Here is a 25,948-nt window from a genome sequence, read left to right on the forward strand (position 1 = left end):
ACTATTGGGCTGAGCTAGCAGAGAAATGAGAACGCAGGAATTGATTTGCTAACATAAAACTAATTTTATTAACCTTCCGTAACTCGCGCGGTTGGCTACCCAGTCCTCCTCTCGTGGTGCACTGACACTCCTTCCCAGAATCGAAGCACTTACTGCAATATCCGGTCTGGCACAGACCGCAATGTACAACAACGCTCCGACAAGGCTTCTGTACTTCGATGCATCTTCAAGAGATGGACTTTCACCACTGGCCTTCGTGAATCCTTCTTCCATCGGAGTTTTCGCCGACTTGGTATCACGAAGTCCAAATCGCTCAGCCACACGGTCGATGTAGCCTTCAAGGGAAATTCCGTAATTGCCTTCATTCCGGATAATCTCCAGTCCCAGAAAATAGTTGAGGTCTCCAAGATCCGTCATCTCGAATTCCTTCTTCAACGCCTTATAGATTTTCTCTATTTCTGCTTCGCTTTCACTGCCGACCAGAATATCATCGACATAGACGAGCAGATAGACACGCTTTCCGTTGATGACCTTCGTGTAGAAGCACGGATCTGCCGCGCTTTGCTCGAAACCTAGCCCTCGGAGAACGGAATGTAGCCGGTGGTTCCAGCATCGGGCCGATTGCTTCAACCCGTAGATGCTCCTCCTTAAGCGACAAACCAGTTCCTCTTTGCCGTTTACTTCGAATCCAGGCGGCTGCCTCATGTACAGCTCTTCTTCGAGCTCACCGTAAAGATAGGCTGTCTTGACGTCGAAATGCTTCAGGATTAGCTTCTTCTTGCTTGCTACCGCCAGGAGCGTCCTCAGCGTCGTTTGCTTGGTCACAGGAGCGAACACTTCATCGTAATCCTGCCCAAACTTCTGACTAAAGCCCTGAGCCACCAGCCGCGCCTTGTACTTGACCACCTTTCCGGCAGCATTCCGCTTCAACTTGTATACCCAACGACATCCAACAGCTTTGCGGCCGTCAGGTAGCTTAACAAGATCCCACGTTCCATTGTCTTCATGAAACTCCATTTCAGCTTCCATGGCACTTCTCCACTCGGCACGGTTCGCACCAGTCAACGCTTCCTTGAGATTACTCGGTTCCTTCGGGTCCTGACCCGACACATCAGCTGCAGCAAAGATCTCCTCGATTAACCTTCTCGGTGGAATACCTTTCGTTGTTCGTGACGAACGCCTTGAGATCTCATCCAACGAGAAACCATGAAAAGATGAACCCGCATCAGACGCATTTCCGTCAAATGACGCATCAAGATTCAGGTTCGATTCGTTCAGCTCCTCCTCAGATTCAGTCCCGTCGTCCACTTCAACCGGATTCAGGCCCTGCTTCGAAGTCGATCCTAGAGAGAGTACCACCGTCCTTTCCTCGGCCACGTCAGGAGAAGCTTCCTCCTTCAGCGACGTCGACGATGACGATGAAGGTTCCGCTTCAGCTTCAAGTACCCGCTTCGAGTCACTCGTGCAACCAGACTCCAAAAACTTTGCGTCTCGGCTGATTGCAATCCAGTCGTTCTTCGGATCCAGAAAACGGTATGCCTTTCGCCCTTCTGCGTACCCGACGAAAATCATCTTCTTCGCTTTCTTGTCTAATTTCAGCCGCTTTTCCTTTGGCACATGGACGTATGCTTCCGAACCGAAAGTTCGCAGGTGCGCGTATGACGGCTTCTTTCCACACCATAGTTCATACGGTGTCTTCTCGACGGCTGACGAAGGCAAGCGATTCTGCAAATAGTTTGCAGTGCAAATCGCTTCGCCCCAGTACTTCTTGTCGAGTCCAGACTCTGCCAACAAACACCTCACCATTTCCACTTCGTACCGGTTCTTACGTTCCGCCTTCCCGTTTTGTTGCGGCGAGTAAGGGGCAGTTTGCTGCAGAATGATACCGTTCTCCGCCAGGAACTTCTTCAACGACGCACCGGAATATTCACCGCCTCCATAAGTACGAATCACTCGCGGAGCGCGCCCGAACTGGTTTTTCACCATCGCACAATATTCCCGAATTTTCTGTTCAGTGTCCGACTTTGCTTTCAAGAGGTAAATCACGGTATAGCAACTAAAATCGTCCACCATCGTCATATAGTACCTGTATCCACTAGGAGTCGGTTTCTCCATCGGACCCCCCAAGTCAGAATGCACTAAGTCCCCCACAGCTTTCGATTTGCTGAAGGACTCTTTTGGAAACGGTATCCGACTCATCTTTCCTTCACAGCAAACACCACAAATGTCCTTAATGTTACATTTCTTCATTTTCAGCCCGAAGCCAAGCTCTTCCCGGACGATCTTCAAGATTGCTTCACTATTCCGATGTCCAAACCTTCGATGCCACAGGTGCTCACACTGCTCCGGATGCTCTGCCTTCGTCGCAAGTGCTTCCTGCGAGAACTGCTTCAAGCGGTACAAGCCACCGCTACGTTCACCAACCAGCATAACGTCCTGACCTTTCAGCACTTCACACCCAGCTCGGTCGAATAAAACCTTGTATCCCAAGTCACAAATTTTACTAACCGATAGCAGGTTACCGGACAATGACGGAACATGGTACACGTCCTTCAGTGTGACATCCATCCGAACACCCTTGCCAGTGACCGCCACCAGCTTTCCGCTGCCAGCACCACTCGATTTGATCTTCGTTCCATCCGCCAGACAGATTTCCGGCTGCTTCGCTGAGTCCACGTCCTTCAGGAGATCATCGTCACTGGTCATGTGAGACGTAGCACCGGAGTCCAAGTACCACCGGTTTGCGCTAGAGGTCGTCACAGCCATGAGACACATCTCCATTCCGTCCGGGACCTCAGCAGCCAGATTCGCCTTGCTATCCGCAGACTTCTTCTTCTCAGGCCGCTCACTAGACAACTTTGGACAGTCTTGCCGGAAGTGACCTTCTTCCTTACAGTTGTGGCACACATACTTCTTTTTCTTCTTCTTATCCGTCACTTTGGACTTAACACTTTTCATAACTTTCTCCCCGCCGTGCACACTACCGCCGTTGCACTCCAAACGACGACGCCACTCTTCCCGCAACTTGCTTTTCACGAAATCCACCATTAGTTCATCGTCCGGCTTGTTTTCGATCACGTTTATCAAGCTGCCATACGATGGCGGAAGGCTCGACAAAATCAGCGCCATGAAAACCCGATCCTTCAGACCCTCCCCCATCACATCCAAACGATTTTGTAGATCCGTCATTTCGTTCAAATGTTCGGGGAGATCGCCTTCTTCCGACAGCCGCAAGGAACACAGCTTTCGCAAGACATGAAGTGTAGTCGATAGCGAAGATGCCTCGTGAATCTGCTTCAGCGAGTCCCACATCTCCTTCGCTGTCTGCTTCCGGATGATATGCACCAGCTGGTTGTCTTCAACCGCCAGGCCGATCATTGCACGGGCCTTTCCGTCCTTCTGGGACCAGTCCGCCGTCGGCTGCGCTGGCTTCGGGTCGTTGACCACCGTCAGCAAATCCTCCTTCACAAGCAGAAGCTCCATTTTGAATTTCCAGATTGCGAAATTCTGGTCATTCAACTTCTCCAACGAAACTTTTGCATCCGCCATCTTGTTCTCACACGCGACGCAAATTTTCCGCACCGAAAAGAACAACACTCCACGGATCTAATTTTCACCAAATGTCCACAAATCCGTACAAATTCCGCGCTCCGCTGGGCCAATAACCTGTTGGAAATAAAAAACACAGGCGAGGCTTTGTTCTCCAAACCCAGGCACTGACTGATATCGCTACCAGCTCAGTGCCTCTCCTTTATTCAATCTAGGTATAACATATTTACAATTTATTTCCATTTACCTACCAGTTGATACCTAGCTCTCCACTGAGCTGTGTGATGCACCTCCAAGGATGTACCTACCATTCAACATAAACGGGAGCAATCTGGAAAAATTCTGAGCAACTCTGTGAAGGAAAATGTACTCTCCAGCACAGTGTCTTGCCCCAAGCAACATTTCGAGCAAAGATTATCTCTCGTTAGATCTGTCTTGCCTCGAGTCTAAGACTTTTTGTAATTCCTCCAGGAGTCTGGAATGCTTTCAATAGTTTCTTCTGTCATTCCTGCAGTTTTTAGTGTGATTCCTCATGGAGTGCCTTCTGGGATTCCTCCAGGAGCTTTACAAGAATTCCTTCAGTTCACCGGCAAGTTCTCTGGGAGTTTCCCGAGAACTAGTCTAGGTGCTTCTCGGGCGTTCCTCCCTTGGGGCAAGACACTGTGCAAACGAGAGTAATTCTGAGAAATTCGAAGTAACTCTTTTCACACATTTTCACTAGTGATCGACGAAATTTGCTGAAAAACATCCCTAAAACTCCAAGAAAAGCGAGATGTCGGGCAATATTGTTTTTATTTTGTGATAAATCAGGCAACACGCAAGTATAAACGGGAGCAATCCGGAGAAATGCTGAGCAACTCTGTGAAGGAATATGTACTCTCCAGCACAGTGTCTTGCCCCAAGGTTCCTCCAGTAGTACCCGGATTTTTTTTCTCTCGATTTGAAATATCCGAAAATTCCTCCAGAATTTCCGTGAAATTCACTTCACGAGTTCCTCAATGGATTTTTTTCAGGAGATCTATGGTGATCCTCCTGGAAATCCGCCAGAGTTCCTCGGGAATTCCTTCTAAAGATCCTCGGTAATTCCTCCATCAGTTCTTCGGGAATACCTGCAGGAGTTTTCAGGTAATTTCTACAGAAAGTTTATCTTGGAGCTCCCAGGGAATTTCTCCAGGATTTCCCTGGAATTCCTCCAGGAGGTCCACGGAAATTCCTGCAAGAGTTTCAAGGGAACTCCTCTAGAAGATCTTCGGGAAATATTCCTGGAGATCTTTGTGAATTCCTCAGAAATCGCTCTAGGAGACCATGGGAATTCCTTTAGAATTCATCGGTTACTCCTCCAGGAATTCCTTGGGAATTCTTCCATAAGTTTTCCGTCAACTTCTTCTGGAGTTTCCCGAGAATTCCACGAGCAGTTTCTTGGGATATCCTCCAGGTGATACTCGGGATTTTTTTAGGAGTCCCCCGGAAATTCCTCTAAAAATTCCACGGGAATTCCTCCAGGAGATCCTCGGGTATTCTTCCAGGTGTTCCTAGGCGAGTTCCTAGGGAATTCTTCCAGGAGATACGCGGGAATTCCTCAAAGAGTTTCTAGAGAATTCCTCCAGGGGATCTTCGGGGATTCCTCCAGGAGATATTTGGCGAACTTCCACAGAATTCGCGAGAATTCCTCCAGGAGATCCTCGGCATTTCCAATAGGAGTTACTTGGGAATTCTTTCAGTAGTTTCGCAGACATTCCTCCAGGAGTTTCTCGCGAATGCTTCCAGGAGCTCCTTGAAAATTTCTCCAAGAGTTCTTCAGGAATTCCCCCAGTGGTTCATCCAGGAATTCATCCTTCCAAGAACTCTTTAAAGAGTTTTTTTTGGGAATCTCTCCAGGAGTTCATCGGGAATTCCTCCAGGAATTCTTCGGAAACTTCTCCAGGAGTTCATCGGAAATTCCTTCAGAAGATCCTTGCGAAATCCTTTGGGAGTTCCTCAGGAAACCCCACAGGAGCTCATAGGGAATACATCCATAAGATTCCCGAGAATTTCTTCAGGAGTGCCCCGATAATTCTTTCAGGAATTTTTGGATGTTCTGCCAATAGTTCCTCGGGAATTCTGCCAGGAGTTCATTGGAAATTCTCCTAGGAGTTCCTCCAAAATTTCTGCTGACATTTGTAAGGCATTCCACTAGGACTTCATCGGGAATTCCAGTAGATCCTCGAGAACTCTTACAGTAGTTCCTCAGGATTCCTTACAGGAAATTTCTCCAGGAAAATCTCGGAAATTTCTCTAGCATTTTCCTTGGTATTTTCTTAAGAAGTCCTCCTGGGGATCCTCGGGAATTGGGTTTTTAAGGGGTGTCCGGATTATTTTATAATCGGATTCTCCGCCCAAAAATTAGTCGAAATTCAAAATTTCATAATTTTAGAGTCCAGAAACTATTTTTAAAATGCATTTAAAGTTTGTATGGGGAAAATTTTTTGTTCGGGTCGAACTGTCACTTTATCGATTGAACTTTCATTCTATCCACGAAAATTAAAATGTTTGTTAATTTAACCATCAAAACAAAGGTATTGGAATCCAATAAAATCACGTTATACTCCGAAAAATGAGCTCTTTCGATTAGGATATAGAAAATAGCAATATTTTATTCACTAAACAACCCAATTCCTCCAAGAGATCTACGGGAATTTCTTCAGGAGTTCCTTGGCAATTTCTCCAGTTCCAGAGCTAGGGGCAAGACACTGTGCAAACGAGAGTTACTCTTAAAATATTCTGAGTAACTCTTTTCACCAATGATCGACGAAATTTGTTGAAAAACACCCTCAAAACTGCAAGAAAAGCGAGATATCGGGCAATATTGTTTTGATTTTGCGATAAATCAGGCAACACCCAAGTAAAAACGGGAGCAATCTGGAGAAGTTCTGAGCAACTCTGTGAAGGATAATGTACTCTCCAGCACAGTGTCTTGCCCCAAGTTCCAGAGTGTGTGGGGAATTCTTTCCGAAGTCATCGGAAATTCCACCAGGAGTTCATCGGGTATCCCTCCAGGAATTCCTTTAAGAGTTTCTCGGGATTACTCAAGGAACTCTTGGAGGAATTCCCGAAGAACTCTTTAAGGAATTCTCGAATAATCTCCTGCAGAGATTTTCAAGGAACTTCCGGAAGAATTATCGAGGAACTCGTGTAGATGATTCTCGAAAGACTCTTGGAAAAATTCCAGGACCTCCAAGAGGAATTCCCGATGATTTCCAAAAGGAATTCCTGATCAACTCCTGAAGGAATGGTCGAGAAGCTCATGGGGGAATTTCCGAAAAACCCCAAGAGGAATTCCCGAGAATTTCTTGCAGACATTTTGAGGAACAGTAGCAGGAACTCGTGGAAGAATTCACGATGAACCCGAGGAGCTCCTGGAGGGATTCTCAAAGAACCGAAAATCCTAGAGCAGTTCTTGAGGAACCCCTGGAGGAATACCAAGGAATACATGGAGGGAAATCTCGAGTCACTTCTGAAGTAGCTGTAGTACCTGAGAATCTCTTGAACAGATTTCCGGGGTACTCTTGGAAGAATTTCCGAGGAGCTCATATAGAAATTCTCGAGGAACTCCTGAAAGAACTCCCGAGGAACTTTTAATTGAATCACACAATACTGAAAATTCTTGCGAAATTTCAGTACAGAAAACTTGAGGAAAGACACTGTGCAAACGAGAGCAACTCTGAGAAACTAGGAGTAACTCTTTTTATCCTTGATCGACGAAATTTGTCGAATGACATCCCAAAAACTGTAATTTTCATTCAGCACACGAAACACTGCAGTTTGACATTGGTGCCAGATCACTCTTTGGTATAAATGGGATATAATCTGGGGAACTTCCGAGAATTCCGAACAACATTCCGATCCGAATGCAGAATTTCTCTCGTTAGATCTGTATTGCCCTGATAAAAAGTATCATAAAAATACGATAAATTTTATTGTTACAACACCATTTTTTCGAAAAATATTCACCATTAAACATATTGTAATTTACACAACACACTCACCATCACCCCTATTGTTCTATACCATTCGGTGAATGGTAAATGGCACTTTTACAATAAAAAATGGTGGTCGTTATGTATCTTAACCATAAAATTTTGAGAAAATTTTCATACACTTTTTCGCGAAAAACAATAGAATGTATTGTGTTTTTATGAGACATTTTTAGGGCAATTTTCAAAAGATAACAATATATCTTAATGTTTTTTCATTGTTCTTACAATACAAATACAATTGATTGAATGGCGTCAAACTTGGGGCAAGACACTGTGCTGGAGAGTGCATTTTCCTTCACAGAGTAACCCACAATTCCTCTGGATTGCTCTTGTTTTTACTTATGTGTTGCCTGATTCATCGCAAAATCAAAACAATATAGGCCTTGACAGCGCCGCAGTGCTGCCGCCTGGCGGGAGTCGTATGGCAAACGTGAGAAAAAACGAGACAAAACACGTTTGTTTATACTTCTTCACGCACACGATGACAGATACAAATGGGATTTCCCATTGGAGTGAGTGCATTTTTGCTGCCGTCAGAGCCAATTGCCCGATATCTCGCCTTTCTAGCAGTTTTAGGGGTGTTTTTCAACAAATTTCGTCGATCATTGGTGAAAAGAGTTACTCAGAATTTCTCAGAGTAACTCTCGTTTGCACAGTGTCTTGCCCCTAGGCGTCAAATGAATCGTTGTTACAATAAAAATACAATAATATTTGTTGTTATTTGTAAGCAGTTTTCGCTTTTAAAAGTCCATAGAATTTATATTTCCCGCTAACATTTATATCCAGCATTTACGAGCACTAACGTCCGCCAGAATGATATGCACATTTTATGATAAGAATCAAACACTCTGATGTATGTCTGGTATGTATTGCTTGGCAGCTGTTGATAAGATCTATCTTCAATCTTTTCAAATAACTGCCAAATATCACAAGTCAGACCTCAGGTCGTATGATCCATACCATAAATCGTTCACAATTCATGTGGCCATTAGTATCTGTAAATGCTGGAGAAAAATGTTACCGAGAAATATGAATTCTTTGGTTTTTCAAAGGTGAAATCTGTTTACATAACAACAAATATTATTGCATGTTTATTTTAACATCGGTTCAATTGACCCCATTAAACTAATTGTATTTGTATTGTTATCAATGGCAGTTTACTATTTACTAGATTCCTTTAATTTATTGGAAAACATTAGAAAAATCATTGTTCATCTTTTTCTTGTCTTAACATCCTCACTTGGCTAAACCTTGGGGCAAGACACTGTGCTGGAGAGTACATTTTCCGTCACAGAGTTGCTCAGAATTCCTCCGGATTGCTCCCGTTTATACTAGGGTGTTGCCTGATTTATCGCAAAATCAAAACAATATTGCCCGATATCTCGCTTTTCCTGTAGGTTTAGGGGTGTTTTTCAACAAATTTCGTCGATCATTGGTGAAAAGAGTTACTCACAATTTCTCAGAGTTACTCTCGTTTGCGCAGTGTCTTGCCCCTAGGGCTAAACCTGCTTTTCAGCTAGTTTTCTATAAGTACTTCCTCAGTTATTTATTGAGAGTTTCCTCTGCCAACACGGCTTGACGTCTGTCAGTTTTAGCGAATAACATTCGATAACCGAAACATCTACTGTACACAAATTTAAAACGAATACTATAAAAAATGTGTCAAGTAATTTTGTATTTGATTATACAAACATGATCCAAGCAACAATAATACTTATTGTTATTCATTTGTTACAAATTGTTTTTAAGTGTAATTGAGAAATAAACTCTTTTTTAATAAAAAGTCCATGAGAACTTTGCAGGCACTTTTGCAACTATTTAAAAACAACTTAAATTAATTTTTATTGATAGTAACTTTAAATTATTATAGAACTATATTGACAAACAATCGAATCAATCAGTCACTAATAAAGCTAATGTTCACTAAGTGAAGTCTTATTGTACGAACTATATGGGCTTGATTTCTATTGTTAAAAGTAACAATATATCTACTATGTGTTTTATTGTGAACAATAAAACCAGTCATTTGTTAATAATATTTACCATGTAAAGAATGGTATTTTTTTATCCGGGTGCCCTTCGCATCTGTCATCACTGTAAAAGCCTTAAGGCAAAAGGCAATGAACTTCAATTTGCGTCGATTTTTAGTTCTTTGTAGACATCCCTCGAAAAATGCAGCTAATGAACACAAATTGTAACATCATAGACGAGTGCACCGATGAACTGAATTCATCGCGGTCCGAGAATAGGCGAGTGCACCGATGAACTGAATTCATCGCGGTCCGAGAATTTTGACACTACAGCGGGGTCGTTCCCAATCAGAATTGTTCTATTCTGATTGGAAATCTTTCACTTCTGATTGGATGCGACCCCGCTCTAGTGTCAAAATTCTCGGACCGCGATGAATTCAGTTCATCGGTGCACTCGTCTATTTTGACACTAGAGCGGGGTCGCATCCAATCAGAAGTGAAAGATTTCCAATCAGAATAGAACAATTCTGATTGGGAACGACCCCGCTGTAGTGTCAAAATTCTCGGACCGCGATGAATTCAGTTCATCGCGGTCCGAGAATTTTGACACTAGAGCGGGGTCGCATCCAATCAGAAGTGAAAGATTTCCAATCAGAATAGAACAATTCTGATTGGGAACGACCCCGCTGTAGTGTCAAAATTCTCGGACCGCGATGAATTCAGTTCATCGGTGCACTCGTCTATGGACTTATCCATCGATGAACCGAATTCATCGCGGTCCGAGAATTTTGACACTAGAGCGGGGCCGTTCCAATCAGAATTCGACGATTCTGATTGGAACAGACCCCGCTCTAGTGTCAAAATTCTCGGACCGCGATGAATTTAGTTCATCGGTGGATAAGTCCATCTTCGAACGATGCTTTGAAAAGTGAACAGTTACTGCGGTGTGACGGGTGTTCATTCAGTTCCAAACAAAACAAAAGCGCTGTCAGTCACGCACTTCTCCGCACTTCTCCGCATTTTCCGCGGCAGGTTCCTTTTTCCCTCCGCGATTTTCCACGTTTTTCCTCGAAAGTTACCCTGGTAACCGGTCGGTACCCGCGAGTGTAATCACAAGCAATGCGTCGATCGCTTCCGGTAGCTTCGTCACCGTCGCCGCATCAACAGCCCCAGCAGATTCTCAACTACACCATCGCGAGTGACATCCAGTTTAGCAGCAGCACCAGCAGTAGGAACGGCACCGGTGACGCCATGAACGGTTCCGGCAGTAGCAACAGCAACAGCTGCTCCCCGTTTCTCCTGCATTCGCAGCAACAGCAGCACCAGTATCTGTCCTACCCGCTGTTCGAGGGTCCCTTCCAGGTTATCGAACCGGGAAGCGACATGTACATCGAGATGGATTCGGACTTTGGACTGGACGGCAGCGGACTGTTCGATGGGAGCCGAGTGATGGAACAGCAGGAACTGTTCATCTCGGAAAATGGGATTCCGCAGGAAGTGCTGGAGGATGTTTTTCAGCTGGATGATGACATCGAAGCTGCGGGAGGGCTGCTGCCGCAGCAGTATCCTGTTGCGGCGGGACTGTCGATGGCCGAATACGAAAAGGACCTGGTAGCGGAAATGGAGAAATTGTTCCCGTCGCCGGTGGTTGCTGTAGTGGCGTCGGCGCAATGCGCTCCTCCGGTGTCCAAAGGGAGTCGACTGATGGAGGAACTGGTGAGGACGGATTCTCCGGAACTTCCGTGCTATATGAATGTGCAGCTGAAATCGGATGGCAACCGGAAAGGAAGGAAGGTAAAGCCTGAGGGGTGTCTAAAGAAAATAATTCAAAGAAAATCCACATTGTCCCTTGAGCAATTTGTTTCGGTTTTAAACAGGTTTTGTATACTAATGTCCGTGTTTCAAAACTTTTCAGTTGGAAACAGCGCCACGTGACGTCCAAAGGGGCCTTCGATGCGTGGAATTGACTGACGGCAACGGAACCACTTTTAAAGCCAATTACTTTCACCATCCATCTACCGAGAAGCAGTCGAAACCCGCTCCACCGCCAGTCAAGAACACTCTCCAGCACCGTCGCGTAGTGGAACTGCTTCAATCGCCTCCGCTCCGGAACCTGAGCCCCGCAATGGCCAGTAAGATCGAGTCGCTGGCCAGTGGCAATCGTAACGTCACTCTCACACCGGTTCGAAATGGTTCCACACCTCCGCCTAATCCTCCGCGTCCCAATTCAACAACCATCGTCATCAAGACCCCAAAGAGGACCATCGGCTCCAGCGGAACCCCGATGGAATCGGCCCCCGCTCCACCGCCACCAACCATGGGTTTCCCCTTTCCAATGGCCATAGTCAAACAGGAACCTCCAGATGACCATCCTTCACCACCAACAATCCCCCTGGAAAACACTCCGATCGAACTCCCGGTCATCGTGCCGACCGCCATGGCCAGCAAACAACCCCGGAAGCAAAAGCTTCAATCCCTGTCGCAGTGCGACATGGTGTTCAAGGAGGCCATCACTCCCGGTCCGAGTTTTCCATCGACGATCGCATCCAACCGTCGGATTGCGCAACGTCCGGTACCTCCTCCGCCGCTTCCATCTAGCCGTGGACCACCTCCGAACGATTTCGTCACCGTCACGATCAAGGGTGAGTACACGCGAACCGTTACGGTTAGTGAAATTATTGAAAGCATAGTTGATAAGCAGTTTCAAGGGTGAGGGGATCACTACTCAGTATGTATTGGTTTAGATGGTAAATCTTTATGTTGTTGGTAGATGCATATTGAATCAATTTACCCATCTATTCTTCAAATCTTTGCTTTTTGAGGTATCAGCCTTTTCAAAAATTCTTTAACTACATCTTATATACTTCATTGTTATTTCTTCTTTCTATTTTTTAATATTTTTCTCGAACTTCTACCTTTTATGTTTTTGATTTTTCTACGCATTCATATTTTAGATTTTTTTTACTTCATTGTGACTTTTCAAAATCTTGCAACTTTTATCAGTAGACAATCAGTAGACCGTAGTTTGGACTTTGTAGCATTAGTTCACAAAATAGTTGTTGAATATATTTCCTCTTCAGGTTTTCTCTCTACGTTTGTTAGTTTTATTTCTTATGATTGGCATTTCAAGTTAAAAAGTAGCTTGGCGTTCTTTTATTTTATTTTGTTTGATCTGCAAATTCTATTAATTTTCATCCAGCCAACGTACATTTTCCACCTTCGAAAAAGCACAAAAATGGCCATAACATTTTTGTTTTTCGATGGATTTCGATGAAATTTTCACAACTTTCCGAAAAACTTCTAGTTTATGATGCCAGGGACATGGGTGCCTGGTCCACATGATTCCGGATTGTCTTAGGGACCAAAATTGGCCACATACTCTGCGCAACGTATATCTCAAGATCCCGATGAGGTAGAAGTATAGTGTCTTTGGCGAAATTGTTCAGCAGGTAAAGAACTAACTGGCAACGGCGACATTGATTCGCGATTCGGCCGCTAGGCGGCGCCAGTGTCAAAAATGTTCAAACCCTCGTATCTCAGAAACCTGATAAGATAGAATGATGCTGTCTTCGGCAGAGTTCTTCAGCAAGCTCAGAACTATCTGATAGTAAAGTCTTTGGTTTGGGATTTATCCGCTAGGAGGCGCCTTGTGTCTGAAAAATTCAAACTCGTATATCTCGATACCCTAGTGAGATACAAGCATGCCGTTTTCAGCAAAGTTGTTCAGCAGGCTAAGAACTATCTGGCAATGACGTCTTTGGCTCGAGAATCGTCCGCTAGGTGGCGCTAGGGTAAACAATGTTCGAACTTCTATATGTATCTCAGAATCCTGATAAGATAGAATGATGCCGTCTTCAACAAAGTTCTTCAGCAAGCTAAAAACTGTCTAATAGTTGAGTCTTTGATTCGTGATTTTTTCGCTTGGTATAATCTTTAAATGTATAATATTTAAATACGTGTATCTCGTTACTCTAATGTGCTAAAAGCATGGCGTTTTCTGCAAAGTTGTTCGGCAGGTTGAAATCTCCGGGGGTTCTTTTGAAATTCCTCCGGGAATTTTTAAAGGAAATCTTCGGAATTTTCTCAGAAAATCCTCTGGGAATTTCTCCAAGTATTCCTATAAGAATCCCTTCAGGATTCCCTCCAGGAATTCCTCAGGAAATTCCTCTAAGAATTCCTCCGGTAATTTCTCTAGGAATTCCTCCGGTAATTTCTCCAGCAATTACTCTGGAAAATTCTTCAGAGAACCCTCTTTTCTGGGAGATTCCTCGGAGAAAATTCCTGGAAGAATCTCTGAAGGAATTTCTGGAGGAATCCCCGGGAGAATTCCTGGAGAAATACCAGAAAAAATTCCTGGAAATCATCCCGGAAAAAGTCCTGAAGAAATTACTGAAAGAATCACCGGAGGAATTGCTGATGGGAGTCCTAGAAGAATTCCCGGAGAAATTCCTGGAAGAAGTCGTAAAGAAATTCGTAGTTGAATTTGAGGAGAAATTTTGGAAGGATTTCCTGAAGAAATTCCTAGAGGAATTTCTGGAGAATTTCCAGGGAGAATTTCCAGAGACATTCCCGGAGGAATTCCTGGAGATATTTCCAAAGAAATTCCTAGAAAAATTCTCAGAGGATTTTCTGAAAAAAGTCACGGAAGATTTCCTGAAGGAAGGCTTCCTGAAGAAATTCCCAGTGGATTTATACTGTGAATACTCGGGAGGAATCTTCGGAGGAAATCCTAAGGGAATTAATGAAGAAACTCCTACAAGGTTCCCTAAGGCAACTCCTGTAGGAATTTCTGATTGAGCTTCTGGAGAAATCTCTGATGTAACTTCTGGAGGCATCCGTGAGTCTTCCTGAAAAAATCTCAATCTCAACCTACAATCCAGGGAGCGATCCCTGGAAGAATTCCTAACGGATCTTCTCGTGAAATCCCCTAAGGAATCCTGAAAAAACTCTTATATAGGAATCCCTGAACTTCTGGGGTAATCCCTGAATTTCCCTGGAGGTATCCTTGGATCTTCGTATAAGATTCTCTGAAGAAACATCTGCAAGAATACCTGAAACTCCTGGAGAAATCTCTGATGCAATTTCTGGAAAGATCTCCTGTATTTCTAAAGGTACTTCAGAAGGAATCCGTGCAGGAACTCCTAGACTAATTTCTAAAGACCTCCTGCAGGAACTAATGAAGAAACTTCTCACGGGAATCTTGATGAATATCCAGGTGGCATTTATGAATCCTCCTAAAATAATCTTTAAAGGGACTTCTGGAAGGATACATAAACGAATTCTTGTTGAAATAGCTTAGGGAACTTCTGAAGTAATTCCTAATAAACACCTGGAGGCATCCCTGAAACCTGCTGGAGCTATTAGGGAGATCCCTAAGAGATCACCGAAAGAACTTGTAGAGCAATCCTTAAAAGAACTCCTGAAAGAATCTCTGAAAAAAAAATTCTCTAGGCATCCCGAAGTATTTCCGAATAAATTTCAGGAGGGATTCTTGAACAAATTCCAGGAATTTCTGAAGGATCTCCTGGAGGAATCTCTGAGGAGACTCCTGGACTAGTTCCCAAAGGAACTCCTGTAGGAACTCCTGAAGGAATCCATGAAGGAACTCTCAAACTAATCTCTGAAGGACCTCCTATGAGAATCCCTGAACGATCTTCTTCTGGATGAATCTCTGATGTATCTCTAGGAGGCATCTTTGAATTCTCTAAATGAATTTCTGAAGTTACTTCTGTCGAGATCTTCCTGAGAGATCTTCTAAAAAAATCATCCTGGAGGCATCCCTGTAGAATTTTCTGGAGGAATCCTAGGAGGATCTCCTGGAGGCATCACTGAATCCTTCTGGAAGAAAAAAACTTCTGGAGAGATGTGAATGTGTGTTCTAAGAGTTGAGAAATCAGTTATTGTAATTAATACACAAAAAAAAAATTAAAAAAAAAATAAAAAAAAAAGTTATTGTAATCAAACTTTTATAATAGTGATCGTGAGATTTTTTTTTATCTCAACTTTATGTAAACTTAATTTTATTTGTGCACTGATCACCGGCGTGAAAAATGAAAATCGGCGGCGTGACAAACAGCGGCGTATGGCGCACCGCCGATACCTCGGTCGGCGTCGGCGTGAGACAAAAAGTGTCAATGGCGGCGGCGTGGTAAATTGACGTAATTTTTTAATTACCCTTATGTTATAGCTGACTGACAATGCTATCTAGTGCACAGTGCAGGGATAGGGTGCGACTCAAAACTCTTTGCGTGCCGCACACGCTGCTACGAGACAGCACAACAAACCAGAAGGAGACGAGTATGTGCAATCGGTTGTGTGTAGCTCGCTTACTTTGCCGCGCGCAGGAGCTCTCCTCCCGAGCAGGGAATGAGAACAAACCTATAACAAATTGATAACTCATTTTGTTATTGATAACAAAATGAAATCAAAATAAGTTTTCTTTTTGAATTGTTTTTATTTAATATCAAATTGAGATATCATTTTGTTATCATTTCAAAAACTCTATGATAACAAGATTTGATTTCAAAAATCCAAAAAAGGTTTAATATGCTTTATTAATATTAATTATATTCACAAAATATTTGTTAAATCTACCAGAGTATTTTACTTACATATTGACACAAAATTTATAATTTGCTGATTCTGGGTAATGGTCATGCTAATGATTTAAATTGGCTTGAACTTTAGTAAGTCTTTTTAGTGTGACTGGATATTACCGACAGGATTGTTCTCTTCGTTATGAGGGGGTATTCATCGGCCAAGTTGCCTGAAACTTGGTTGTATAGCTTGTTTGGGAAAGATTTAAGGCTAACTTTGAATTCAACAGGTTTCAAAAAGCCTTCCATGACGAAGAGAACAAAACTACCCAGAGTACAAAAGTTCCCAGATATCAATTATTTCAATCTAAACATATTGCCAGATATTTTTAAATTTTTAAATTCTAGGCAAATGAAGTTAGATATGGCCAACCGAAGTAATTCACGGTCATTCTTTTATTGAAGGTCACATATTTTACCTTTATAAAGTATTCTCGCGCGAAAAAGGATTCATTGTAGCTCCGTACCAAAATGATGAATCTCGTTATGTTTGAAGTTTTGAAAATAACACAGATATTATTCATACACTAGCAGTCCCGACAAACGTCGTACTGCCTGCCTACTCTGTTTTTTGACATACGGTTCCATGAGGAAATGCCCCTCAAAATGGAATTTCTGATTTTGCGTTTTTCTTGCCTTCCCGGTCACTTTTCCTAACTTTTCCTCCGAACACGTCGGAGCCCTGGCGGAATGCAACAGTGAAAGAATCATGTCGATCTGCTGACCCGTTCCCGAGCTTATTCGTGACATACAAACACCATTCCATTTTTATTTATATAGATGAAAATGATGAATGCCATTTCACTTATTGCTATGCCAAACGGCAGTTTTACCAATCGATTATTATGCCAGATTATGCCATTTCGCCATTATGCTAAAAGACTATGCCAAACGTTACTATGCCATACCCGATAGAATTATTGTAGTAAAATATTTTTCCTATCGGATACTTTATTTTTTCAATGTCATCATTTTCCCCGGGTAACGAGGGCAAAAGCTGAGAAGCCGAATGCGACTCAATTCGTTGCTCGATGTCAATCAATTTGAGTCCCGATGCCTGTGGCTCTGGGATATCGTGAACATCTCCCACATTTGTTTTGCTGCAGTGCATATAATCAGAAGGAAAAGCTGAAATATAATTACATATACAAAAATATTAACCCTCGAGCGAGCCCTCGAGCGATGTACAACATGTTGAAAAAATCTCGCTTTTTGTACTCAGCATTAGCGTGGTGCTGACGCAGGTAGTCAACCGCTCGAGTTACGGAAGGTTAAAGGCAGTTGTCCTTTGACTCCAAATTTACTTTTCTTTGTCACTTCAATGTCCACCATTGATCTTTTAGTTGAATCATGGTGTAGTTATGCTGAGGATATTATATCCGATTTCCATACAACTTTTCTTCGTTTAGGCTCCAAGTTAGAAATCAGTAACAAATTTTGAAAACGACGTATAATCAATGCTACACCATTGATTATACGTCGTTTTCAAAATTTGTTACTGAAATGACTGTTGATGAAATGTTAATGTTACAATCGATAATACTACGCCATTAATAGGTGCCATATTCTGATATGTTTTCAATCAAGAGATTCTTCTAAATTTAAAATAAAATCTAATTTAAATTTTTACTTATTCATGTAAATTAATGCCTAATAAAATATCAAAACGAATACTAAATTTGTTATTAATTTTTAGTTATTACCCTTCAGATTTGATAACTCCCTGAGAACTGCATATGATATCAAGTCGTAAAATGTAGATAACAAAATGAGATATCTATTTGTTATCAATGAGAACTTTTTTTTGATTTCAATTAGATATTCGAGTACATTATTTTGTTATCATTTTTGTTATGTTAACACTTAAGTCATACAAAATGAAAACTCACTTTGTTATCCAAATTCGTGATATCAAAATAACTCAATTTGTTTTCAATTAGTTCTCATTCCCAGCTCGGGCTGTCTCTCACGCTTTGTCGTATGCACACTCTCGGTGCTTGTCTCCGTGCTTCGCACTTGGCTTGATACTACGCATGATTGGGAAAACTTCGAATCAAACGACCTATCACTTGTCAACCCTTAACAAGCTTAACAATTTTGCCGAAAACACAAACTCTTCAATTAATTTATTAAGTGATTTTTTCTGTTTGGTGACAAGCAAAGTCCCAAGCACCGTGCATTACTCCCTGCGCCGTAGAGCTTGTGCTGCGGTTTGTCGCTCGTACAATTACGAAAGCTCTCACTCATACGTCTCTTGTCTCTCGGCAAAACGGGAGACAAGCACTTGCGATTGTGTGAAGCACACGCTTTTTTAGCACCGCACGGTGCATGCCGCCCTGACAGTAAGTTGTTCTGGAGAAAAATAGGTTACAATGAATTCTTTTTTTTTTTTTAAATTACGATAGGGTATTGGTTCCATTATTAAGCATGTGGTTCCCATTTTAATCCCACGAAAAACAAAGGATCGCAGCGCTGTTTGTTTTGTTTATTATTTTTGTATTTTTTGTTAGAAGTGAGCACCCATGAAAACAAAAAGAACGGAGTCAATCGGTGCCGTAATCGCTTGTTTTCGAATAGGATGAAAATGGGAGCATGAGATTACTGATGGCACACAAACCCTATTCAAAAAAGCTATAAAAGAAAAGTCAAAAAAGTTTGTCACCCTAATTTTATGAAAGTACTTCAAATTTGCAAGCAAAAAGTACTTCGGTAACATTTTCCTAAGATGCACCGTTTAGAAGACATTACTGATTTAATATTGAACTTTGACCCTTTTCGAATGTACTCCGTGTTTCTCCAGTTTCAATAGTATTTTTTCGGAAAGATTGGAAAATTTTGAGTTAAAATGACACTGATTTCCACGTGAAACATGGTCTTAAAACTTTTTTGCCGGTATTCTGTAGCTGAGTGCTTTCTACATGATTCCGTTCCTGGCACTTCGGAACACGTGACCCATACGATTCAGCCTTGCGATTCTTATTTTGTTGTTTATGGTTCGCCCATCCAGTTCTTGCGCAGCTATTGCTTGGGGTGGACGCTCAGATAAAATATTATCTCCTGGGCGCCCATTAAAAACACCACCCCCGGCGAAGACTGGCGCTTGAGCCTAGCTATTTAGCACTGTAGTTGGAGGAAATGCCAATTCAGAACTCGTAGCTTCCGGGAAGGTAAGCCCAGCTCCCTGGGTTAGTGGGTTGGTGTCAGGCTCTGCGAGCCAGCTAGCACCGGAAAATCAACAAGAGAAGAATGCGAACCGATACCAATGGCGACGACCACAGCGACGAAAAGGGACTTGCGATTGGAAGCTCGGTACGTGGAACTGCAGATCTCTCAACTTCATCGGGAGCACCCGCATACTCGCCGATATACTGAAGAACCGCGGGTTCGGAATCGTAGCGCTGCAGGAGGTGTGTTGGACAGGATCTATGGTGCGAACGTTTAGAGGTAATCATACCATCTACCAGAGTTGCGGCAACACACGTGATCTGGGAACAGCTTTTATAGTGATGGGCGACATGCAGAGGCGCGTGATCGGTTGGTGGCCGATCGACGAAAGAATGTGCAGGTTGAGGATCAAGGGCCGTTTCTTTAACACTAGCATAATAAACGTGCACAGTTCTCACTCTGGAAGCACTGATGATGACAAAAACGTATTTTACGCGCAGCTCGAACGCGCGTACGACCGCGCGGCCCAAACCACGACGTCAAGATCATCATAGGGGATCTAAACGCTCAGGTAGGTCAGGAAAAGGAATTCAGACCGACGATTGGAAAGTTCAGCGCCCACCAGCTGACGAACGAAAATGGCCTACGCCTCATCGATTTCGCCGCCTCCAAGAACATGGCCATTCGTAGCACCTTCTTCCAGCACAGCCTCCCCTATCATTACACCTGGAGATCACCACAACAAACGGAAACGCAAATCGACCACGTTCTGATTGATGGACGACACTTCTCCGACATTATCGACGTCAGGACCTATCGTGGCGCCAATATCGACCCTGATCACTACCTGCGCCCAAAACTCTCCGTTATTAACAATGTACAGTGCCGGCGACCGCCACGGTACAACCTAGAGCGACTGAAGCAACCGGATGTCGCCACCGCATACGCGCAGAATCTCGAGGCAGCGTTGCCGGACGAGGGTGTGCTCGATGTGGCCCCTCTAGAGGACTGCTGGAGTACAGTCAAAGCAGCCATCAACAACGCAGCCGAGAGCACCATCGGGTACGTGGAACGGAATCGACGGAACGAATGGTTCGACGAAGAGTGCAGAACGGTTTTGAAGGAGAAGAACGCAGCGAGGGCGGTAATGCTGCAGCAAGGGACTCGACAGAACGTGGAACGTTACAAACAGAAGCGGAAACAGCAGACCCGCCTCTTCCGGGAGAAAAAGCGCCGCCTGGAAGAAGCGGAGTGTGAAGAAATGGAACTGCTGTGCCGTTCCCAAGAAACACGGAAGTTCTATCAGAAGCTCAACGCATCCCGCAACGGCTTCGTGCCGCGAGCCGAAATATGCAGGAATAAAGACGGAGGCCTCTTGACAGACGGACGTGAGGTGATCGAAAGGTGGAAGCAGCACTTGTTCATCGACTTCAAGGCGGCATACGACAGTATCGACCGCGCAGAGCTATGGAGAATCATGGACGAAAACGGCATTCCTGGGAAGCTGACTAGACCGATTAAAGCAACGATGGACGGTGTGCAAAACTGCGTAAGGGTTTCGGGTGAACTATCCAGTTCATTCGAATCTCGCCGGGGACTGCGACAAGGTGATGGACTCTCATGCCTACTCTTCAACATCGCTCTGGAAGGTGTGATGCGACGAGCCGGGCTCAACAGCCGGGGAACGATTTTCACAAAATCCGGTCAATTTGTGTGCTTTGCGAATGACATGGACATTATCGCCAGGACATTTGGAACGGTGGCAGAGCTGTACTCCCGCCTGAAACGCGAAGCAGCAAAAGCGCCATCCACAAATTACGTAACGCTCGGGGAGGGGGGGGGAGTACGGCCGAGCGTTACGGCCCATACAAAAATTTTCAGGTTTTCATACAAAAAAGCGTTACGGAGGGGGAGGGGGGGTCAAAAATTGTCGATTTTAGCGTTACGTAATAAATGGATGCTGCCAAAGGTGGGACTGGTGGTGAATGCCTCAAAAACAAAGTACATGCTGGTAGGCGGAACCGAACACGACCGGATCCGTCTGGGTAGTAATGTAACGATAGACGTGGATACTTTCGAGGTGGTGGAGGAATTCGTCTACCTCGGATCTTTACTGATGGCTGACAACAACGTAAGCCGTGAAATTCGGAGGCGCATCATCAGTGGAAGTTGGGCCTACAACGGGCTCCAGAAGAAACTGCGGTCGAAAAAGATTCACCCACGCACCAAATGCACCACGTACAAAACGCTAATAAGACCGGTGATCCTCTACGGGCACGAGACATGGACCATGCTCGAGGAGGACCTACAAGCACTCGGAGTTTTCGAGCGACGCGTGTGTTCAGGACAACGGTGTGTGGCGGAGACGGATGAACCACGAGCTCGCTGCACTTTACGGCAAACCCAGCATCCAGAAGGTGGCCAAAGCCGAAAGGATACGGTGGGCAGGGCACGTTGCAAGAATGCCGGACAACGACCCTGCAAAGCTGGTGTTTGCAATTGATCCGGTTGGTACAAGAAGGCGTGGAGCGCAGAGAGCACGATGGGCGGACCAGGTGGAGCGTGACCTGGCGAGCATTGGGCGCGACCGAGGATGGAGAGCGGCTGCCACAAACCGAGTATTGTGGCGTACTATTGTTGATTATGTCTTGTCTTAAATGTGATGTTGAACAAATAAATGTAATGGAGTGCTTCGAAATTTGCGGCACAAGAGGCATACGCAGGACTGCCAGGATGGCCTCTATAGTCAAATGGCAGCGCGCGTGGGACAGTTCCACCAAAGGAAGGTGGACCCATAGGTTGATACCGAGGGTAGATAGTTGGATTAATAGGCGCCATGGGGAAGTTGCATTCCACCTGACACAGGTCCTTTCAGGTCATGGTTGCTTCCTGTTGTGGTGGTGTAATACCACCTTTTTGAGAGATGAGTTACTAACGAGTAACAAGTAGTAACCCAGATGCAATGATGTACCGAATAGGAGAAATAGAAATGTTTTATCTGTTGACTGAAACAGACGTGTTTTATTTAGATGCCGTTCCGTTGTTCTTTTTTGAATTATAACACTTCCGACAGCATCTACACCGTTTTGAGCATGCGCATTCTCCCGAATGCCCAGTGTGCAATGGTCCAGAGGATGTGTAGGGATAAGTTTGGCTGGAACGCCGTTTCAACGGCTATCACCCATATCGTCTGGGAGCTACAGAGGAGGTGGCGCGTGGACTCGGAGAATGGCTAGTTCAGATGCAGTACAAGAGGTGGTCCAGGGGTTCGGAGTCGGCTTCGTAGGTCATACCGGTGCCCTGCGGTCAAGATCGACCCTTACAGCGATTAAGTGGACACGGAGAGGAAGTCCCGGTAGCGGTGCTGTCGTGGTGTCGGTCTACTGGGTTGTGTCCGAGCCCGCGGTTGGAAAGAGGTCCTCGGTAAGGGCCGAAGCAGGTACCCGCAAGGCTAGGCGGCTGTTAACCCTAAAGGTCGGTAGTAAAACCGGTAAGTCGGAACCCAGCCAGGCGTCCCGGAAGGACGGGAAGTATCATCAAGACTCCCAAGTACTCGAAGCGACACAAAGCTCATGGATCTAGGAGCCGACGCGCTCAGTATTAGACGTACTTGTACAGGTGATATGTTCTTCGAGCTCAAGCGCTACAACGAACGCAACGGCACTGCCTACATAGGTCTGGCGGAAAACTTCCTTGACGAGGGTGTTGAGCGTTTAGGTGGGGGCTCTTACAGCGGAGGCGACTCTGAAGGTGAAAAACCTAGACGAGATCACTAACGCTCGCCACGGCACTGTGGCGACAGGTCGAGGTGGAGGTGGCCACTGCATCCGTTCGGTTTCGGAAGCGCTCAGCAGGTACACAGGTTGCCTAGGTTAGCTGTGGAGGACGCTAACGAGTTCGTTAAAGTGAGCTCAAGGTTTTTTTTTTTTGGAACGGAAAACCTTCATTCTGTTTATCTTATTCCCGTCATACTAAGCAAAAGCATCGACCAATAATAAGCGAGTTCATTCTTGCACCTCGCCCAATCCCTTATCTCCAATTTGTTTTCATTGACTAGTAGGTTATAACAGGTTATATCTTTTGTTACAATACTCGGATCGCTTTGCGGTCCTCGACAAACATTTTCAGGACATCCTAGGCTATACTCTTACATCATCGGTTACATACTTTTAGAAGAATAAGCTTTTAGTGCGGCAAAGTAAAGGGATACTTTACTTTTGATGGGACGACCTAGCTAGTGTTACTGATACCTGATATGAACCTGGAATGCTGCAGCATCGTAATCCGGGTGGTTATCCGGAATGGGCAAGACATAAACGAGAATGATTGCCCGTTTGTAGGTTCAATCCCTGGTACGGATGCTGACGACTCGGATGAGCCCATTGCTGCCCGGGAATACTTCAATAACGCGATCGAAACACCTTTAGCGGAGGAAGGTTGACTTCACGGATCAACGCCATCATTCCAAATGTGGATGTTATCACGTTTCCGTGTACAATTGATTCGTTTTTGTATCCCTAATGAATATTCCGTCGGTCATCGTGTTGATAGGCGAAGGAGATATTCTTAAATTAGCTACCATTGCTAAAATGCATCAGCAAAAGTGATTGCATCCGTGGTGACAAAGTTGGAACGTTCGGCAGAACCGAGTATGACGGGGTTCGCGTAGGAAATCTACCTGAGATCTTGGCTAACGGCTGACAACAACGTGAGATGGGAATTACAAAGATACATCATCCTTAGGAATCGTGCCTAGAAGAAACCTGCAAAATGTTTCCAGTGGCATCTGGAAACATTTGAGCGGTTTTGAGATTTGAGTAGCGCCTCAAAGAAACTGTTGGACGAGCATAATTTGAGCATACGCTTGATAAGTTTTATCGAAATTTGCCGACAAATAATAAAGATAATTACAGAAATGCAATGGACTTTTTATTGAAAAATGAAGTATTGACTCAACAAATCCTTCAGCTAACTATAGTATAACCAATTGTTCTGACAGTATATAAAAGTAGTTAGATATATGTGAAACTTTTAATTCCAAGCGTAATTCGCATACTTAAACGAAGATTTCTTTTCGTTTTTAGATGTCAATGACACCAGCAGTGACAAAAACGTCCAAGCTCAATCTCGTCCCGCGACTCCACGCGCCTCGACAAGTAAATCCTCACCGATTCCATCTCCGAGCCAAGCTCGTCCACCACCAGCCAATTCTTATCCATTCAAGAAACGCTCTCTGGTCACGCACTACCGGGTTCAAATGACGCCCGATCGGAAGCGTATTACCGGCCAGCCGGTAGAATCAATAGAAATCTTGGATACCTCCGAAGAGGAACAGGAGGAAACCAACGAATCCAGCACCGGAACAGCCACCGCCCCTGAATCGGAACCCGAGGACGTCCCTAAGCCAAAACTCCCAGGAAACACCGAATCGATCCAATGTCCCTTCTGCTGCAAGGTGTTCTTCGCGTCTCACATGCTAATGCTGCACAGCCAGAACTGTGCCGACGCTGTCCTCTTTGGGAACTCACCTCCGAAAAAGCAACCATCCAGCAGAGGCAAAAAGCCATCGAAGACAGGCGAAAGCCTGCTCAAACCTTCCTCCGAAAAAGGTCCGAAACCATCGGAGGAGCCGTCCCAAACCAAGCCCACCCAAACAAAACCACGGCCACCACCGTCGCAGCCGGAAACTGGAACCAACCGCAAGCGCTTGTCCCATCCGAGGACCTCGATGCATCTAAGCATCGAGATACTGCCGACGGCCTTCAGCATCGAGAACCTGCTGTTGTGCGAGGTCTGCAAGAAGACATTCCGCAGCCAGGAGCACCTGGATGTTCACCGGAAGATCCACACCACGCCGACGGTGTGCAACTTCTGCAAGAAGAAGTTCCACGAGAAACCAAGGAACCACAGCTGCCAGGAGATGAAACGTGCGGTAAGTGAAGGTTTGTTTTTTTAAGGGGTTATTTTCACATAAAATATGCTTCTTCCTTTCAGAAACAACAGTGGAAAAAAGAAAATTGCTAAGCTTAAAAACCGATGGAGTTATAATTAGGACATAATTTGGGAAGGGGCATCGATTTTGTTTTTGGATTATTAGTTTATGCAGCCTCTGAATTTTGTTTCGAAGATAAACGTGAAATGTAAGGTTTAGCTGAAGTTATAAGATATAACATTCTGAATAAGACATTATCAACAATCATGGGTTTGTCGCTTGAATTTTCTACCCATCGCATGCAATATGATCATTGGCCAGTTGGCCACTGTGGAAGTTCTCATAGAACACTAAGCTGAGAAGTCCCATTTGGTACTCTTTTGAGCAAAATTTGTTCGCGTACTACATTACCGACATTTCTGACGACACCTTTTGCTGTGTATATTATTTTTATTGACTTACGAGCATATTTGAATTATGGAAAATACTTACCATATTTGTACAACAGTTATTTGGATCTAACACTCACCTGAAATGATAGAAAAGAAAAAAATAGTCTTATTAAACACAAATGTTGGTTTACACTAATCTTCCACCTTACGCCTGGCATCCACGCACCAATGTGTGAACCCTTTGCCAACCATATCCCGCCAACACTCCGACATCCGCATGAATTTGTGCAGACGCAGAGGTATACCCTATATATTAGGTCTGCTGCGG

General features: G+C 44.3%; 1 protein-coding gene and 1 long non-coding RNA gene across 2 annotated transcripts; one reads left to right on the forward strand and one right to left on the reverse strand.

The window, feature by feature from the left end:
* Positions 1–8,623: 8,623 nt before the first annotated feature.
* On the reverse strand, positions 8,624–9,394 carry LOC134284411 (uncharacterized). Its single transcript, XR_009995775.1, has 2 exons — positions 9,071–9,394; positions 8,624–8,815 (listed from the first exon to the last, which is right to left on the reverse strand). It is a non-coding gene; the product is annotated as an uncharacterized LOC134284411 (long non-coding RNA).
* A 1,152-nt stretch (positions 9,395–10,546) lies between these two features.
* On the forward strand, positions 10,547–25,179 carry LOC109426163 (ras-associated and pleckstrin homology domains-containing protein 1; the record flags this gene model as incomplete). The annotated part of the gene is given in 3 exon segments (XM_062843230.1): positions 10,547–11,329; positions 11,451–12,177; positions 24,381–25,179. Coding segments are annotated over 3 exon segments (2,201 nt in total), but the record flags the coding sequence as incomplete, so codon positions are not given.
* Positions 25,180–25,948: the final 769 nt, after the last annotated feature.

This window comes from Aedes albopictus, unplaced genomic scaffold (genome assembly GCF_035046485.1).
Source record: "Aedes albopictus strain Foshan unplaced genomic scaffold, AalbF5 HiC_scaffold_117, whole genome shotgun sequence".
NCBI classification, from domain to species: domain Eukaryota; kingdom Metazoa; phylum Arthropoda; class Insecta; order Diptera; family Culicidae; genus Aedes; species Aedes albopictus.